This window comes from Carex rostrata, chromosome 10, assembly GCF_964058835.1.
Source record: "Carex rostrata chromosome 10, lpCarRost1.2, whole genome shotgun sequence".
Taxonomy (NCBI): Eukaryota; Viridiplantae; Streptophyta; class Magnoliopsida; order Poales; family Cyperaceae; genus Carex; species Carex rostrata.
The window spans coordinates 12,274,338-12,294,797 of record NC_135927.1 but is presented as its reverse complement, the minus strand read 5'-3'; the positions used below and the strand labels follow the sequence as shown (position 1 = coordinate 12,294,797).

Sequence of the window (20,460 nt, the reverse complement as noted above, 5' to 3'; positions counted from 1 at the left end):
TGCTTTTTTTTTGCCTCTTAGTCTAGTAATTGAAGATGGAAGCATACAAGGAAATGGACAAATTATCATATTACGAAAAAAATTGTAGGTGGATTTTTTTACACTTTTCTTGTTTTGAGAAAAATTGTAGGTGGTTTTGTTCTGACCATATATATATGAAATTATGTGTTGAATAATGAGATATTTTGATTTTGTAAATATGATACTTGGATAATATGATATTATTATTGTGTTATTTAGTAATATTTTTATATAATTTAGCATTATTAATTGGAATTGTGGGTGTTTATTGTACTAGTCTTATTGTTGTGATTTTTTTGTTTTCATTATTCAAAGGGGCATCTCAAATAAACAGAAACATTTATGTCTCTAGAAACTTAACTTTTCGAATAGTAACCACATGGAAATAATAAGTCTAACTATTAAATAATATAAACCGAATCAATAAAACATTTCCAAGGGTGTGCTCCAGCATTTTCATGGGCCTCAGCATAAAATAATATAAACTGAACCAACAAAGTATTTCCAAGGGTATTGTGCTCCAGTATTTTCAAGGGCCTCATTACAAAATAATATAAACATACTTACCAAAACATTTTCAAGGGTAGGCCCTTGGAAATAATATGGGCTCTCAATAAAATATAGTATTCGTTCTGTTTAGCGGGTCATGGGTTGTGCAAAAGTATTTCCAAGGGTGGATAACAAGCATTTTCAAGGGTTGGCGTCAGAGATTTCCATGCGCTACTATTTTCAAGGGACTACCCTTGAAAATAGTTAAATGTGTCAGCAAACTCAATTTTATTTTCAAGGGCCCTTCTTACCCTTGAAAATACAGATGCTACCCTTGAAAAAAGCGGAAATTCTAATAGTGTCACGATATACAAGGAATTTTGCGAATCTAAAACCACGAACGTATTCTACACAATTTTATCTTTCAAATGAGATCCATGATGACATACTTTCGAGCTCGTCGTCACACAAATACTTATACCTCGTCATTTAAGTATTTATACCTAGTATTCTCCACATATGACATGGCTGGCATTTAAAAATATTAATATCAAGTATTACAAGTATTTATACCTATGCACTGAAGTATTTATACCTATGTGGTTAACTATTTTTGTTAGAGAAAGGTTGATGCATAGACGATTAGGGAAGGTTGATGCGGAGATGCGGGGCCCACGATTGAAGATAAATACTTACAAATATAGGTATAAATACTTGCACGATGATGTATAAATACTTGTGTGACGATGAGCCCAAAAGTTTGTCATCATGAATCTCATTTGAAAAATAAAATTGAGCAGAATACGTTCGTGATTTTAGATTCACAAAATTCCTCATAGATTGTGAGAAATGTGGACGACATTGAAAAAAAAAACCACCTATAAAAACGTGCATGATTCTTCTCTCTATGTAGTTTGAGTGATCCCCCCATATAGTCATATCAAGTTAGATATGCAAATATTAATATTTTAGTTTGCAAGTATTAATTTATTATCTTTCAAGTATTTATATCTATGAATTTAATTAAATTTGGGAGACCACAGTGTTTTGAATAAATTTAATTAAACTAGTTAGTTTATGAAAGTTCAAAATATGTTTAAGAGATGGGGGATGATGGAAAATGAGAGTGTGGGGGGGGGGGGGTTTCATATAATAATTTTGTTTTTTTTGAGGTAGGTTAGAATGGAAGGTTAATTCTTCTTTAGATCGTTGCATGCCAACTATATTAATTGCATGAGAACAATTCCTATAGCTAAACTAAGTTGATTTTAAAAAAAAAAAAATATGATTTCATGGAACATATAAATATATAATTAGTAATAGCAAAACGAGTAGAACCTATCAAACTCCTTGGTGAACTCAAGTCATCAAGCTTCAAATGACGAATCTAAACCGTTGAAACTAGAGGTGTAAACAGATAAGATATTATCCGATTTCGTCCGGATCCGAATCCGAATCCAAAAAATTACCTAAATTATTCGATCCGTATCCGAGAAATTATAACAGATAAGGATACGGTAAGACTTTTAACTATCCGTATCCGACCGTTTATACTTTTAAACCACAACAAATGTGCTATATGTTCTTAAATTGATTTATTAAATTGCATATAGATATATATTTTGATAAACAATACAACACTATTACATAATTAGTGACTAATATTTTAATAATATAATAGATGTTTTGTAACCAACAAGCCAATTATAAAAAAATATATGTATCCGTCTGATATCCGATCCGTATTCGTATCCGAAAAATTATAATGGATACAGATACGGTAAGACCACTATCTGATCTAAATCCGACCGTTTACACCTCTAGTTGAAAAACCGCCTACCTTGCGAGTGATGTGTCTACATGTGAAAATTTTAAACATTTGAATTAATTTCGTATAAAGTCAATCAGTCAAAATTAATTAGAAGGTTAATAAATTAATTTTAATGCATTCATTTTTGAACATTTTTTGACTGCTTGACTTTAAACTAAATTAATTCAAATATTTAAAACTTTCACACATAGACGCATCACTAGTAAGGTAGACGGATTTTTTTTTTTTTTGAAATCCTTGACAGTGGCTGTCAAGTATAATAAGGTAGACAGGTTTTAATGGTTCAGATTCGTCATTTAAAACCGATTTAACAAATTTTAGACTTGAGTTCACCAAGAGATTTGATGAACTTAAGCACACCCTAGTTCTACTCTTCATTTACAAAAGCTGATGAGCATTATATTACTTGTCATATTATGAAAAAAGATAGGTTGTGCACGTAATCATATTTCATTATCCAATCGCAGGTTGTGGGGACGGTCAGGATCCCGGGCAACAAGGCCTAATATTTGTTATCCAAAATGATCCAGTTTAGTACTAGTAAGTGCGTAGGAGTACCAAGGAATTTTATGCGTAAACAATCTCCAGTGAAGTGACATGTCTATTCCAAAAGTAATGATTTTAATTTAATATTCTGAGTATGTTTCATTGGTCTAAGTTTAACAGTGTACTACAACACTACTCAAACTAAGCCAGCCAAACAAGCTACAGCCTTATTCTACTAGTCTTAAGTAGTCAGGATGTCAATACCCGATTCTGTCCTGATAAATACTAGCTTGTATTAAAAAAAATAATAATAAATTACAAAGAGTATCAATGGCTGCTTTGACCAAGCACAAGCTTTATAAAATGGCATGACCAAGGAAATTTGCATAAAACATTGTTTCCTGGTTTCATGAGGTTTTGCCATCATTCGGCTCAAATCTATGATATTTCTAAAAAATTAAAGGCAAAAATGAACAAACTGAATGGAAGAATGATGGCGAAATAGCCCGGTCGGTCAGAAATAGAGTGCCATCTGCACATTTTTCTCCTCAAAACCGCACTTCTCGTAGAAAACCTTGAGCTCAGGGGTGCAATCTAGAATCACCTTGTAGCAGCCGGCATCCTTTGCACGGTCAACAAGGTAGTTGATGATGCGCTGCCCGAGGTGGGCCCCACGAGTTGCCTTGTCAACGACCACATCCTCTATGTGGGCCACGCTGCTACAACCTCTAAGGAACTTCTTCTCTATGAATATGCTGCCTGTGGCAACTATCCGACCCAATGTGGGGTCCTCCACCACTGCTATGTGGTGATCATCTCCTAGTGCCGCCAGATCAGCAAAGCGGGCCTGGCAGTAGAAAATACATCAGAATTGAAGGACTAATACAGCCTAAAAGATGACAATATTCCAAAAACATGACTACTTTGAATATAACACATCAATAAACTACACAAACAAGTAACAACCACTAGAGACTAAAGTGCTATACCTTTTCCTACAAGGTACCTTAAGTTTAGAACTATTATTTTAGTCCTTACAAGGGTTGGTACTGATTTAGCCCTACCTTCTAAAAAAAAGAAAAAGTTGGCCAAATGTATTTTACAGAAGCCGTAACATGAACTGAGGAAGAGTATGGAGAGCAATAGTTCGCTAGATTTAGGTATCATGTAAGGACTACATCACAACTGAGGAACTTCAGGAATCAGAATATGAAATATGTTATCACTTGAGGACCATCTGTCTTAAGTTAATCCTATGAGTAATGTAACATATGAATTTAAATTAAGGCACTAGCTTTTCTGTATGGTAATGTATGGTTTAAAACTATCGGGGTAGCTTGCTGGGTACTATGGATATGAGTTACAGTTGTTTCGGGGTAAAATAACATTTTGAAATTGGGACACAGATTCACTGCAAAGGTTTTTTCTAACATCAGCATTTATGTTCTTAGAAATACCAACTAATATAGACTAGGTCATCCCTCTGAATAAAGTAGAAACACTACCAATTGCCCACTTGACCTATATTTTAATATTAGGTACAGTGGTATATATAGAGCACTATTCTAAAGCCTATTAATTAACAAGTGCATATCTTAGTTGGTATTGTATATTTACCTCAAATTCTGATTGGGAGGGAGAAGGGCACGTGCTGAGCTGGCTGAGGAGCTCTACAAATCCTTTTGCATGGTCTGAGATTTCCAGTCGACGAATATTCAGCTCAGTTTTGTGCCCGTTTATCTTTTCATTTACAACCAAAGGCTCCAGTTCCATTATCTGATATTAAAAGAAAATTCAAATGATATAAAATAACTGAACAAAATCCAATATCAGTTGTTTGGCTCAGTAGTTTTGTTCTCCATAATTACAAATAAATTGTTTGAATCAGCCTCCTTGCAAAAATACGAGGGGAAGGCTGCCTAGAAATTCCCTTCCCCAGACCCCACAACGTGTGGGAGCTTTCCGCAGCACATCCCTTTTTTTATAATAACAAATAAATTATTGATAACAACATCCATCAGAGCTAGTATCAGTGCAATATATGTTTGATGCTTACTGATGGTGGCAAATAAACAGATAAAGTTGAGTCAATTAGAATTTGGCTGTTTCGGATTACTGGTGGATAGATTCCTTTTCAGGTATTCAGTTAGCTCATTTACTTTTAGGTCATTTTTCCCGATAATTTGGGTACCAGTCTTCGGGTTTGGGTTTCAGGTCAGTCAGAATATGGACTGTTTATTTCAGGTTATTCTGCTGGTCTGAGTTCACAGTACAGGTGAGTAGGCTGATAGATTGCCAATTTTGCGTCTGGTGTTATTTTATTAGACCCAAATCCAAGAAATATGGGTTTGGGATAGACCTGATTTTCTAATCAGAATTTTCAAGCTTAAATTTTAGTCCTTTACTCACTAATTAATTTCTCAAAGAGACCACATTTTAACAACACAAAAAAATAATAACGGACAAATAAATGGTTGCTTGGCACCTTGTAACCAGAAATGCAGTTGGTCATTTAAAAATCTTAGAATAAACTAGGTAGTTGCAGCTTCAATTTTTTTATTTGAACGCAGCATAAAAAACAAATGGAAGCCACGTGATTCACATTCACATCTTAAAATAATATATAAATAATGCTAGTTAATTGCTATGTGACATGCTGAGATGGGATAACAAATATTAAAAAAAGAAAAAAAGATAGGCCGAAACAAAAGCCCAACCGTTGTTCAAATCTCAAGAACACCACTTGAATCGGAAGAGACTCACCGAGACGCCGAGTTCCGCTGATTCTGACTGATTTTTCAGATTCGACTTTTGTTAGAGAATGAGGAGAGAATTTCGGTGAAAGGGATGGGAAAAGGTTTTGAGTCGGAAGAAGATAGCGTAGAACTTGAAAGTTTCATATCAATGAAACAGGCTTTTTGCTTTTTAAAAAAAAAAAAAAAAAAAAAAAAAGATAGCGTAGAAGAAAGTAAAATAAATAAAGAGGAGATGGGCTATCTGTCATTGGGCCGAACTTAGATTATTATTATTAATAATATTTAATGTTTAATTTATTTTATTATTGTTTAAATGGGCTTGGGCTGAGTATTTAAAAATTAATTTAAAAAAATTGAATCCATGCCGATTAAAAGTTTACCTTTTAAACAAATTTCAGTTTCCAAAGCACCCCTGAAAGCTATCCGGACCATTCAAAATTTGAATCCTTTACTTTAAAAGAACAATAACTTTCTATGCAACGATTTTTAAGACACGTGAAAAGAAAATTATATTTCATTATCACTGGTGAAAACGGATCGGATAAATCATATCCATATTTATTTATATTTTTCGAATACAACAGATACATATCTGATGTTTATTAAAAATATATATATATATATATAAATATTATTAAAATATCAAAGTTCATAATATTTATTTAATTATAATGATAAATAACATAATTTTTGTTATAATATAAAGTAAACGGACCGACTGTTTGCTTAAATCTCCATTTTCATGCGCGCTCAAAACTATTGCTTAAAGTAGTGTTATCAAAGAATGATACATGTTAAATATTTGATTGACAGATCAAGCTTAAGCTCACGGGTAATTTTTTTTTTTGTTTTAAGTAAAAATTAAAGAATAAGTTATTTAAATATTTAATATCCACAGAAAGATTCTTATTCATACTGCGACCTGGCGTGTGAGAAACATTTGACTTCGTAATAATGTGTTACCTTCATAACAAAACTCCTCGTGCAACCCTTACATAGTTTGGCTTCTCATTTTTGTCAACAAACTCATCACTAACAAGTAGAATTCAATTTTATGGAAGTTGCCGTTGGAATTTATTGTTTGAATTATGTGAAAGGTATATATTGTTGGCATTAATTTATCGTTTGAATTGTTACATCTTAATTTTCTCATAATTGTTTGCATCTATGCATATCTCATTTATTTAATTGATTAGGTCAACATTATGAAATAAGAGGTTTAGCCGTTTAGGTCTCAATTATTATACCAAATGCAAATTTATTAGATCATTCTGACTGCACGTCAATTTAAAATTAGGTCTCTAATAAATTTAATCCATCTCAATAGGTGAATTAAGACCTCAATTACAATTAAATTGCAGATTACTCAAATCAAGTTTTCTCCTTGGAAAATTTGGAATTTGGTACGAGGCAAGGTTGATAATAAGGCTACGTAGATTTTCCTCTGCCTTCACAAAATATACCTAATTTGGTAGTACCAATTTAAGGTGCCCACATGACATTTATTTCGACAGTGAAAGTGATGTGAGACTCAACAGAGTAGGTCTCTGGTTCTATTGAAAGTCATCTCACGGATTTAAGTACATTTATTCGCATAAAAGATATTGACTATCTAATTAATTAATACAATCTTTATTCATAAATTGAAACATAAACATAAAAAGGATTATTTGAAACTTCATTTCTTTTATCATTCAAGAAATAAAGTATATATTATAGACATGATCTATCTATTCATTTATTTTATCATGTATATTAAATATGACGAGATGGTATAATATATGGTCAATCGTACATAAATTAACTCAAAATTTCAACACTCTAAAAATTAACGGTCTTTAATATATCATAATTACTGAATTACTCAATTCTAGGATCTCTTCCAAAGAAAAATACTTACTTTTGGCTTTTATAATTCTATCTACGTGCTTGTAGCTTAATCCAGTGAATGTTCTAATTAATTTATGGGGAGAACACTTGTTGGAAAAAATTAACAATTTTAAGTATAATTTTGTAACTTTCAATTAATTAATAAGCTAGGAAAGCAACATGTCATCTAATAAATATGTGACATTTATGTTTGCTCCGTACCTCGTGTCTAATTCTCGTCGCTTCTCTTTCTCATTAATTAGTTTTTCATTATGCACAGAAATTTAAAGCTGCATGCAATCAATAATGCAGTTACACTTTTAATTCTTCTAGAAGGTCAAGTACACGAGAATTATTTCAGTGGCTGTAGCTATGAGTAGTGTTTACCAAACAGGTCGGTCCGAACTGCCCTGGCTACGGTTCCCACGGTTTTTGGGTCCGGTAGATCTACGGGTTAGCTAGGATTGGGTTTCATTTGGGGGAGTTGGATCAAACCCGTGCTAGACTCTTTGTCCAAAATTAGCGCGATCCGGTCCGGGTTGGGTTAGGATCTAGTTTTTTTTTTTTTTTTTTTTTTTTTAAATGGACTATTTCTGGCTGAAATAAGACTGTTTCTAGCTGAAACTGGTATGTTTCTGTTTAGTCCGGTCTGGTTTGGATTTAGGCGGGTCTTGGGTTGGTCTGGGTCGGGGGTTTGGGCGGGTCGGATTTTCGGGGGGGGGGGGGGGGGGGGGGGGGGGGGGGGGAACGGGGTCTAGTTCAAAAAATTGGTCCAAATTCTTGCTAGACCCGACCCTAGGATTAGTTTGGGTCAGTCCGGGGATCTAGCTAGGATCGGGCTGGTTCGAGGACGGTCCACGGTTCGGCCAGGTCTGACCCGGTTGGGTTTTTTCAATTCACTAGCTATGAGCAGCAAATCTCAACTATTTCATTGTTAGTTTTTGTTGGTAAAGATTGATGTTATCTACCTGATTAATATTTTTAAATAACGTTTCATTCATATTTTGAAATATGTGATTTTTATACGGATAATATCACTAAATTAAACACTCGTTTTTTTTTTTTTTGGTTGTTGTGAGTGTTTTCATGGTGCATTTGTTTATGAATCCAAATCTTAATTCTTCATTGATTTCAAAATCATATATTTTGCCAAAAATATTCAGCCATATATTTACTTCATAGCATGGATATTTTGATTTTTATTAAGGAAAATAAAAGATAATTATTTGTTTTAAATTTAGAATGAGGTTCAAAATTCTAAAAATGCTTGCACTGAATTTTGATGTAGCACTTGTCAATGAAATATTTCATGTGTTTCAAAGAACCATTATTTATCTTGTTTATATATATATGACCCTGAACTTTTAGATGCGCGCATCTGTAAAAATTCTACATTCTTTTTTTTGGAAAATGATTAATTGTGCTTGTTGGATATTTTTCTTCTTTATTTTCCGCTAATAACGTGTCCTTCAAATTCTTTGTTGTCCTTCTCTTCATTTAACTAGTCATTTAAGATTAAATTAATTAAGATTAACATCATTTACATCTTGATTGATGCTAAGTTTATTAGCGTAATACATCATTTTCTCTGAGTTGACATTTTGTTTGCCCATACTAATTAGAAAACTTCGTTAGCACCTTAATTATGACAACAAAATTTTCAATTTCATCCAAATTAACACTGATCATAACATTATTACTTCACCATTTCATTTCATAAAATATATATATAGAGAGATGAGCTACGATGAGTTGCGAAGTAAAATGCGTTTCTACTTCACGCCTTTCATTTTGAAAGTTCAAACGACCGATCCGAACCGTTAGATGTGATCTCCATATTGAAATTTGCTTGGAGACCAAATTTTATATTTTTTTAGAATTTTTTTTACTATTTATTATGCAATTTTGAAAACTGCTGTTTTGCTGTGAACAGTAAAAGTTTCTGGACCACTGGATCAGTGATTTTCAAAATTGCTTAATAAATAGTAAAAAAATACCAAAAAATGTAAAATTTGGTCTCCAAGCACATTTCAATATGGAGATAATGTTGAGCGGTTCGGATCGGTCGTTTGGATTTTCAAATTGCAAAATATGAGTGTGAAGTAAAATAGTCGCTTTACTTCACAACTCACCGTAGCCCATCTCTCTCTCTCTATATATATTCTCTCTCTATATATATATATATATTCTATCTCTCTCTCTCTATATATATAGAGTGACTAATGTGCATTTGAATGTATATGGGCCAAAATACATACGGTCCAAATTTGATTTTTCAAAATCCAAACAGTCGATCCGAACCGTTCATCTTGTTCTCTATATTAATATGTGCTTGGAGACCAAATTTTACATTTTTTCTGAATTTTTTTACTATTTATTAAGTATTTTACAAAATTGTTGATCCAACGGTGGCTGCACAAAACAGTAAAATCAGCAGCCAACTATGATCTATAGAAATTAAAACAACTTTTAATTCTATTGCCAACATAACACAGATTCTATCGGGTCACGCCGTATAGGAACCAAATTAGAGAATCTTATTATTAATTATAGACAGTTATAATTAATTAATAAGATGGCTAAATGTTAATGTTATAATTAATATAGAAATGTCATAGAGTTGACAAGCTTAAACAGAATAAAATTATAAGCGTGTATGACACGTTGTACAATAGTTATCACAACTCAGACCAAAAAGGAATATAATTGTTCAGAACAATTATATATTTGGGCTAACATATTTGGGCCTTAATTACATTTAGAATATAATTAAGAAAGCCCAAGATTTAAAGCCCAAAAGCCCAGGTCCAATACTATTCATTATGGGCCCTGAACTATCCATTCTGGGTCTTTGTAAATACATTATTAGGCTAGGGCTAGGGCTATAAATGAGCTGAGTTTGAGCGAGTTACCCCCAACTCGAACTCAGCTCATTTAATAAACGAGCGAGCCAACTCGAGTTGGGATAGTAATAACGAGCTGTAGAGCCAACTTGAACTCGGCTCGTTATCAACTCGAGTTGACTCACAACTCGTTTACAATGAATAGTTTCTTTCACCTTTCTTTCACAGACAAACAAATTCTATTTAATAAAAAAATACAAAATAGTAACAAAATAACATCAATAATAACAATAATATTGGTGGTTACTGATTCCATACAAAAATAAGATGTAGGACTTTTAGATTGTTTGATTTATAACTTAAAAGTTCATGAGGACTATGAGCTTGTCTAATTAAAACAAACAACAACAACTTAGTATTCAAGCACCAACAATTTTTCATACAACTTAACAAAAATAATTCAACAAAAACAAACACCACTTAGTATCTAACAACTTCATCTTGTCAAAATCATCACGTAAAGTTCCGAACCATCATATCCGACAACTTCATCTGTAACTCTGCATTTCCAAAAGTGTTACTAAGATAAAATGCAATGATTACATAACTACAAAAGCATCAATTCTATTTTATTGTTACTAAGATAAAATGCAATGACTACATAACTATAAAAGCATAAATTCTATTTGATTTTCTTGCTGTATCAATAATAAAAATTCAAGTAAACAACAATAAAGCATATCTTACAGTAATTCAAGTGTCATTGTGGTACTATAAACTAATAAAGTATCAACAAGTGGCACTGTATGATTCTAAAATCAAAATACAGATTGTGCTTTCTGTGATATAGTTCAGCCTGTACACACAAAAATAGAAAATAAAGAAGGCTCTGATTGTAAAAAGAAAGTTGCTAGTAGTTCAGCTTATACACATAAAAGAATTTAGAATTAAAACTTACTTAATTAACATTGATCGTTGGGATTTGAGTTTCCAATTCCTCTTCCTCTTTTGCAGATTTCTACAAAAATAAATATTAGTCAACAATAAATATCAAGAAGCATTTAGATTTTAAAAGATAAATGAATGGAAATATAAAATTAAAGTCATACTTGCAACGTTTGTAATGTGGTTTTTGAGTTAGCTTTTATCCAATCACTTCCACAAACTAGAATCTCCACCATATCTTTCGAAAGAGAGCTTCGATAGTCATCTAATATACGCCCCCCGGCACTAAAGGCCGATTTCGAAGCCACAGTTGTGATCGGAATACAAAGCACATCACACGCCAACTTGCTTAAAATATGATACTTGCTGGAATTTTGATTCCACCACTTCAAAACATCAAATGTACCATCAACTCTTACTGAATATTTGGGTTCTTCCAAATACACATCAAGGTCAAATTTGGGTGGCCCTTCTTCCTCTGTAGTCATAAGAAAAGCATAGAAGTCATCTTCTTTTGATAGTGCAACGGTATGGGCAGCAGCTGCTGCCGAATCTGAGGTACTTGCAGCAACTTTAGCCGCCTTCCGAGCCGTCATTTCAACATTTGAATACTTCTCATAGAGACATTTCAACTTACTAGTCACCTCTTTAATCTTGTTATCAACCTCATTAACTGGATACAACCTTTTAAAAGTAAACTCCACCGAGAGCAATTTAAACCGTGGATCTAAAATGGATGCAATTGCCATGAGCACTCCAATTTCCCCCCAATACTTGTTAAACTTTTCATACATAGGTTTACTCATATCCACCAAGAATTTATCACCCGAATGATAAGCCTCATGTATCACCTTTTTTACCCTAAAAACTTCCACAAGAAACAGATTTGCTGTTGGGTACAATGACCCCGAGAATAGGTTAGTGGCATCCGAGAAAACTTGAAGCAACTTGCACACTTTTTCGGCTTTATTCCATTCATTCTCATCGGGCAACCATTCAAAGTTATTGTCTCTCATTTTATATCCTCGAAAGGTGGATTTGTAATAAAGAGCCGATTCAAGCATAAGGTATGTTGAGTTTCACCTAGTTTTCACATCACTACATAGTGACCGACTAGTTTGGATACCTAAACCCTTTGCTATTTCACCAAATTTCAAAAGACGAGCCGGGGGCTTTTTAAAATATCTAACTCCATTCCTAATTTTTCCAATACAATCATTAATCACACTAAGACCATCTTGAACTACCAAATTCAAAATGTGAGCACAACATCTCACATGAAAAAACAACCCGTCAAAATGTAATTTGCCCCTCTCTTAAAAACTAAACTTTAAAATGGTAGCTGCCCTGTCATTATTGGTTGCATTATCTAGAGTTATTGTACCAATTTTGTCCTGAATACCCCAATTTATAAGAGAATCTAAAATAGCATCCGAAATTACCTCAGCACTATGGGGTGGTGCAAGCTCATTGAAACTAATGATGCGCTTTTGCAATTTCCAATTACAATCTACATAATGAGCTGTCAAGCACATGTACCCAATCGTTTGGTTCGATGTCCAACAATCACTCGTGAGTGAGATCCTATCGATACTTCTAAAGACCTTTTTTAACTTCTCTTTTTCTGATTCAAACACTTTTATGCACTCTCTTTTAATGGTTGCTCTACTCACTTTTTGATAAAGAGGAGTGATGTACTTCATTAACATGTTGAACCATTGATATTCAACAAATGTGAAAGGCAACTCATGAGCCATGATCATCTTGGCAATGATTTCCCTACACCTCAATTGATCAAACACCCCACTCGAGTTCAAACCAGGTACAACAATATTATCACATGATTCAAATTTGAGAAGACCTTGAGAATTACCTTGTGCCTTTTTTATATTAGCGCAAGTTTCGATGTGTCACTTAAGAGTTGTTGTGGGGCCTCCCATCACGCCTTTGTACCTCTTTTTACAATACATACACTCTAACTTTTGCACCATCTTCCCTTTTTCATTTACTTCTTTAGCCACAAAATATTTTGATAAGCCAAAATGATATATGTTGAAACCTAGGGTTTGTTGTGTGAATTAAGCCGAGTTTTGTTGAAATTAGAATTTAATTAGGTTAGAAATGTTTAAAAGTTCAAGTTACTGCCCTAGTTGTGTTTATTTTGTAGGCAATCAAGTGCTTGGAGCTTAACGAAGGAAGACGAGCTATCTGGAGCAAGAAAGCACGAAGTCTGGAGAATTTCCACTTTTATTGCGGGCCGCAATTATTTTATTGCGGGCCGCAACCAACTAGTCAGAACAGATTTGCAGAACAGAAAAATTTGTATTATTATTGCGGCCCGCAATGGAGGTTATTGCGGCCCGCAATAAACAGTTCCAGAGCGAGATTTTTGCTATTATTAGTTGTTTTTATTTCTGGAAGGGACATAACTGTTTGAGGGAGGAATTTTAGACATTAGAAAGAGAGAAAAGCACAGGAGAACAAGGAGAAAAAGGAGAGACAAAAGAAGGGAGAAGAAGATAGCGAATTCTTCGAGCGGTTACATTGATTTCTTTCTTTTAGAACTCTTTTACTTGTTATTTCTCTTGTGTGCTTCAGCCATGATTGGCTAAGGTTATTTCTAGGGTTGATTAGGGATTGAACTTGAAACTTATGTCATGGATTAGTTGATTTTATATTATATTTACTTGTTCCTTGGTATGATCTTTTCTTTATATTACTTGTTTGTGATGACTTAAGCGAAATTGCATGAAACCCTAGGATTCGGTATTTACAATTGAGAAATTGAATATTTAGTCCTGACCATAAAGAAAAGAGTATTTGATAGGCTAAATACCGAGAGGCGACGCTCATCTTATACGGGCTTAACCCGATAGGTTAGAAAATTGTACCAAGTACCGAGAGGTGACGAATAACTTTCTATACCAATTGGGACAGTTAAAGACTTAATAACTTTGGGTTAGTGTAACCAAGTACCGAGAGGTGACATTTATACTAATTTAAAGACGGTATTAACATAGAAATATCACTTTATACCGATAACATTAAACTGTGCCTTCATATTTATAAGAACAACCTTAATAAATCAATTAATCGTGACATTAGTGGATAGGAACCCTAATAGACCCTAATTTCTCATTCTTGCTTTAAAACCACATTTAGACCTAGAATTTAGTTAATTCAATTTGATCAGCAACAAACCAAACCATCATAGAAAACAAACAAAATTCCTTTATTTCCTTTTACTAAATTAAATTAGTTAGGTTAGGTTTAATATTCCGAATTGTCCCCGTGGAGACGATCCCTAAATACTACTTGACAAGGTTGTACACTTGCAACCGAATTGAGGGTAAATTAGGATTTATTACTTGTGTAGTAGTAAAATTCACATCAAGTTTTTGGCGCCGTTGCCGGGGACAACGGTGAATATTATTTCGGACCTAAGTAATTTAGTTAGTAATTGTTTTTAATTTTCTTTTATTTCCTTTCTCTTTTGATTTAGGTTGAAATCTGGCAGAGGAACCTCCTACTCCGGACGCCACAGATTTGGTAGAGTGGTTTTCGAGGAGAGGATCAACTCATCTTTTTTACCAGAGAAGAAACAAGCACCCGACAAGGGGACCTTTCTTTCCCTTGAATCCACGCCGGTTAGACATGTCGTCCGGCAATGATGATGCTAGGTTTCAAAACCTCCAAAGAGAAAGGGATCGGATGGCAAATGAACTCCAACGGTTGAGGGCAGCTAACCAAGAGAGAGAAAATCTTGAAGCAGCCGATGCCAACCGCCCTTTGAGGGACTTTACTGCGCCTAGGGCTGAGGAAATCCACCTGGGGTACACTGCACCTACTATCAATGCTGAGGAATACTAAATTCCTCCTGCATGGGTTAGCATGGTGCAGCGAAATCTTTTCCATGGTCTGCCTCATGAAGATGCCACGCAACACTTAGCCAACTTTGAAGAAATCTACAGTACAATCAAGGTACAAACTGTTTCTCCTGATGATCTTAAAGTGATGGCTTTCACTTTTTCCCTTGCAGATAAGGCTAAGGGGTGGATAAGGGGACAACGGCCCGAGAACATGAACACTTGGCCTAAGGTGGCGAATGCTTTCCTCAACAAGTTCTTTCCACCATCCAAAACAAACTCCTTGCGCCATCAAATCCACAATTTCCGACAAAGAGGGGATGAAACCATAAGCGAAGCATGGGAGAGGTTCCAAGAGCTGCAGAGGTGCTGCCCTCACCATGGAATTGAAGGATGGAACCTGTTGCAAATCTTCTACAACAGTCTTCTGCCACAAGACAAGGGTATGCTAGACGCAGCCGCTGGAGGTAGTCTCATGAACAAAGGGGCTGTTGATGGATACAAATTGGTTGATGACATGGCTCTCAACCAAAGCCAATGGCACAACCCTAGGGAGACCCCGGTCATCCTGCAACGGGGAATGAAGGAGGTGAACTCGAATTCAAGCATGGCCGCAGAAATTGCCGCTTTAAATCGCAAGATTGATCAAATGAGCGTAAAATCGGTAAATTATCCTTCTTCTCTTCCTTGTTCAATTTGTGGTGGGACCGATCATTTAGCACTGAATTGTGGTATAGGTAATGAGGTTAGTCATGAGGAATTTAATGCCATAAACCAAGGCAATTTCAAACCAAATAACAACCCTTACTCCAATACTTACAATCCCGGTTGGAGGAATCACCCAAACTTTTCGTGGAGACAAAATGACCAATCAACCCAAGGTAACTCAAACTTTAATAGACCAAATCAAGGTTATGGAAACCAAGGGTATGGTTCTAATGCACCACCAAAGTCCAATCTCGAATTAATGATGGAGACTTTCATGGCAAGTCAAAATCAAAAATTCGATGAATTGACCAAAAAGGTAGACATGTTGGCAACCCAAAACAAAATGCTTGAAAACCAAGTTGCACAACAAGCTACCCAATCCTCCCGCCAACCGGGTTCCCTTCCACCAAAACCTGAGAACAATCCCAGGGATGTCAAGGCGGTTAGGCACATGCTTCGTAGCGGTACGCAATATGAGGATCCACCCATGCCAAAGCATGCCTATGTGCAGCCGCAAAGTGAAGAGACAAGAAGCAATGATGAGCACATCTCCACACACAAGGATTCCGCCTCAAAGGAAGCTACACCAATTGCACCATGCGACCCTGCTATTCAAGCGAATCCATCTCAAGGTGAGCCACCAAAGGTAAGTGCACAGGTACCTCTCTACATTCCTCCTCATAAATTTGCACCTTTTCCTGGTAGGCTTAAGAATGAGAGAACTGATAGGCAATTTGCTAAATTCCTTGAATTGTTGAAACAATTGCATGTAAACCTACCATTGACTGAGGTAATGACCCAAATGCCGATTTACACCAAATTTTTCAAGGATATCCTTTCGAATAGGCGTAAACTTGAAGAAGTCCAAATGGTGTCCCTAGACTCAAACGGTAGTGCCATGGTAATGAATGAATTGCCCAAAAAGTTGGATGATCCGGGTAAATTTTCCATACCATGTTCGATAGGAAATGTCCAATTCAAACGTGCACTATGTGATCTAGGAGCTAGTGTAAGTCTTATGCCAAAGTCGGTTTATGATAGGTTGGGTGTAGGGGAACTTAAGCCAACTAGAATTTCTCTCCAATTGGCCGACCAATCGGTCAAGTTACCCCTAGGAGTGGTAGAGGACTTACCAATTCAAATTGGTAAATTCTTTGTACCAATTGACTTTGTTGTGGTAGACATGGATGAGGATATCCATACACCACTTTTGTTGGGTAGACCATTTCTCAATACGGCAAAAGCTGTGATTTATGTTCATGATGGAATTATTACAATGAACATTGGTGAAGAAAAATTAACATTTGACATCAAAAGATCAATGAAATATCCATCTAATGATCAAAGTGTTTGTAGTGTTGAGATTCTTGACAGGTTGATAGATGAGGAACTCATAAACAGCTTGGAGAAGGGTTCTTTTGAATCTTGGATGGATCAGGAGTGTGAAAAATTTGACCAAACGAGTTCTGTAGACCTTATTGCGGCCCGCAATGGAGATTATTGCGGACCGCAGCCAATCCAGTCAGAGCAGGAAGAAATTCGAGAAATTATTGCGGCCCGCAATGGAGGTTATTGCGGCCCGCAACCAATCCAGACAGAGACCCTGTAGAATTCAGAAATTATTGCGGCCCGCAATAACCTTATTGCGGCCCGCAATAACCCTTCCCAGATTGACAAAAAGCGTATTCTGAGCCCAATTCTTCAGGTTTCAACTACTGAAACTCTTCCCAACTTTGCTGAACCCTCGAAGGACGCACCCAAGGTTGAACTTAAGCCATTACCTTCAACCCTTCAATACGAATACCTAGGTCCAAACCAAACTTATCCCGTTATTGTCAACGCATCCCTAAACCAAGACCAAACCTCACAACTTCTACAAATCTTGAGGATGCACCGAAAAGCCATTGGATACACCATTGATGACCTCAAAGGAATCAACCCTTCCATCTGCATGCACCGCATTCTAATGGAGGAAGGACACAAGCCAACCATTGAAGGACAGCGAAGATTGAACCCGAACCTTAGCGAGGTGGTGCGAAAGGAGATTCAGAAACTTCTTGATGCCGGCATCATCTATTCAATTTCCGACAGCAAATGGGTGAGCCCAATTCATGTGGTGCCAAAGAAGGGAGGGACAACCGTGATAGAAGGGGAGAATGGCGAACCGATTGCAACACGACTCGTGACGGGATGGCGCATGTGCATCGATTATCGAAAGCTCAACACCGGCACGCGCAAGGATCATTTCCCTCTTCCTTTCATTGATCAATTGCTTGAACGGTTAGCTAAGCACTCTTTCTTTTGTTATCTTGATGGTTATAGTGGATTCTTCCAAATACCAATTCACCCTGATGACCAAGAAAAGACCACTTTCACTTGTCCATACGGTACCTTTGCATACCGTAGGATGCCCTTTGGTTTGTGCAATGCACCTGCAACATTTCAAAGGGCTATGATGGGTATATTTTCTGACCTAATTGAGAAGTCTATGGAAGTTTTCATGGATGACTTTTCGGTTTATGGTACCACTTTTGATGGATGTTTGTTAAATCTGTCTAAAGTCCTACAAATATGTGAAGAGGTAAACCTTGTTTTGAATTGGGAGAAATGTCATTTTATGGTACAAGAGGGGGTTGTTTTAGGTCATGTGATTTCTGCTAAGGGTTTAGAGGTTGACCGTGCAAAGATTGAGGTAATTGAAAAATTACCTCCACCAACAAATGTTAAAGGGGTTAGAAGTATTTTAGGACACGCTGGGTTTTATAGAAGGTTCATCAAGGACTTTTCTAAAATTGCCAAGCCCTTGACCAATCTTTTGTTAAAAGATGCTCCATTTGATTTTACCCAAGAGTGTCTAGATGCTTTTAATAGGTTAAAGGAAGCATTGATCTCCGCTCCCATCCTGCAACCACCAAATTGGAACGAATCTTTCGAGATCATGTGCGATGCGAGCGATTACGCCATTGGAGCGGTGCTAGGGCAACGAATTGACAAAAAACCGTGCGCCATCTACTATGCAAGCAAAGTTCTAGATTAGGCTCAAGTCAATTACACCACTACCGAAAAGGAGCTACTTGCGGTGGTCTTCGCCATCAACAAGTTTAGACCTTACCTAGTTGGTTCCAAGGTGATAGTCTACACGGATCATGCCGCGGTTCGCTATCTCCTCACGAAAAAAGATGCCAAACCCCGTCTCATTCGTTGGATTCTCTTACTCCAAGAGTTCGACCTGGAGATTAGAGACAAGAAGGGTACCGAGAACCTTGTAGCTGACCACCTTTCGCGCATCAAACCTGAACCAAATGAAGACTTACCCATTGATGACTCTTTTGCCGATGAGCAGCTCTACCAAGTGGGTAAAATCGAATACCCATGGTTCGCGGATATTGCAAATTATCTTGCATGCGGAGTTCTACCACCCTACCTCACATACCAACAACGGAAGAAATTCTTTGCGGATACCAAGCACTATTTTTGGGATGATCCATATCTTTTCAAGCTTGGTGTTGATGGGATTCATAGGCGTTGCATTCCACAGGATGAGGTTCAATCAATTCTCCACCACTGTCATTCATCACCATATGGAGGACATGCCTCAACCAACAAGACCGCCGCCAAGGTCCTGCAAGCAGGTTTCTTTTGGCCAACTCTTTTTAAGGATACAAGGCAATTTGTTGTCTCTTGTGACAAATGCCAAAGGTTGGGAAGCATCACCAAGCGACATGAGATGCCTCAACAAAGCATCCTAGAAGTTGAATTGTTCGATGTGTGGGGGATTGATTTCATGGGGCCATTTCCGAGTTCATGCAACAACAAATACATCCTTGTAGCAGTGGATTATGTCTCCAAATGGGTAGAAGCAATACCAAGCCCAGGGGCCGATTCAAAGACCGTCAAGCGCCTCTTCCAAAAGATAATCTTCCCAAGATTTGGTGTTCCAAGGGTGGTGATTAGCGATGGGGGCTCCCACTTCATAAACCGCTCATTTCAAGCCCTCATGGAGAAATATGGTGTAAGGCACAAAGTCGCGACTCCGTATCATCCACAAACAAGTGGCCAAGTTGAAGTGTCAAACCGAGAGATCAAGCACATCCTCCAAACTGCTGTAGGATTGTCCCGAAAAGACTGGAGTATGAGGCTAAATGATGCACTTTGAGCATACCGCACGGCCTACAAGACACCAATTGGCATGACCCCTTTTAAGCTTGTCTATGGCAAGCCCTGCCATTTGCCAGTCGAATTGGAGCATAGGGCATTCTGGGCTATCAAGTCCCTCAACTTCGACATGCACCAAGCCGGTCAAAAACGCATCCTCGACTTGCATGAACTTGAGGAGATCCGTTTAAACGCGTATGAGAATGCCAAAATCTACAAGGAGAAGACAAAACAATGGCATGACAAGCACATCATACGAAGGGAGTTTAAAATTGGTGATTATGTCTTATTGTTCAATTCACGTTTTAAACTCTTTGCAGGCAAACTCAAGTCCAAATGGAGTGGCCCGTTTCAGGTGAAACGCGTGTTTGAACATGGGGCGGTAGAAATCTGGAGCGAACGAACTGGCGCATTTAAAGTAAATGGCCAGCGGCTCAAGGTGTACAATCATGGAGAACCGGTTGAAGGGAAGATTAACATCTCCCTTACCG

The 20,460-nt window shown here is 36.5% G+C and overlaps 3 protein-coding genes and 1 pseudogene across 4 annotated transcripts; 1 reads left to right on the top strand and 3 right to left on the bottom strand.

Moving 5' to 3' along the window:
• Window positions 1–3,095: 3,095 nt before the first annotated feature.
• Window positions 3,096–5,714, bottom strand: LOC144560557 (putative glucosamine 6-phosphate N-acetyltransferase 2). Of its 2 annotated transcripts, none has more exons than XM_078309786.1 (3): window positions 5,591–5,714; window positions 4,445–4,603; window positions 3,096–3,674 (listed from the first exon to the last, which is right to left on the bottom strand). In XM_078309786.1, the coding sequence occupies exons 2-3, from the start codon at window positions 4,598–4,600 to the stop codon at window positions 3,342–3,344; spliced, it is 489 nt and encodes a 162-aa protein (XP_078165912.1). In that variant the 5' UTR covers window positions 4,601–4,603; window positions 5,591–5,714; the 3' UTR covers window positions 3,096–3,341. The 2 variants fall into 2 exon arrangements, with proteins under 2 accessions (XP_078165912.1, XP_078165911.1); XM_078309785.1 differs by having other exon boundaries at window positions 5,545–5,695.
• A 5,514-nt stretch (window positions 5,715–11,228) lies between these two features.
• Window positions 11,229–12,304, bottom strand: LOC144560920 (zinc finger BED domain-containing protein RICESLEEPER 2-like). The gene is made up of 2 exons (XM_078310137.1): window positions 11,405–12,304; window positions 11,229–11,313 (listed from the first exon to the last, which is right to left on the bottom strand). The coding sequence occupies exons 1-2, from the start codon at window positions 12,302–12,304 to the stop codon at window positions 11,254–11,256; spliced, it is 960 nt and encodes a 319-aa protein (XP_078166263.1). The 3' UTR covers window positions 11,229–11,253.
• A 15-nt stretch (window positions 12,305–12,319) lies between these two features.
• LOC144560921 (zinc finger BED domain-containing protein RICESLEEPER 2-like) lies at window positions 12,320–13,150 on the bottom strand (annotated as a pseudogene).
• Window positions 13,151–15,131: 1,981 nt separating this feature from the next.
• LOC144560301 (uncharacterized) lies at window positions 15,132–17,423 on the top strand. The gene is made up of 3 exons (XM_078309463.1): window positions 15,132–15,987; window positions 16,174–16,543; window positions 16,661–17,423. The coding sequence occupies exons 1-3, from the start codon at window positions 15,132–15,134 to the stop codon at window positions 17,421–17,423; spliced, it is 1,989 nt and encodes a 662-aa protein (XP_078165589.1).
• The last annotated feature ends 3,037 nt before the right edge of the window (window positions 17,424–20,460 follow it).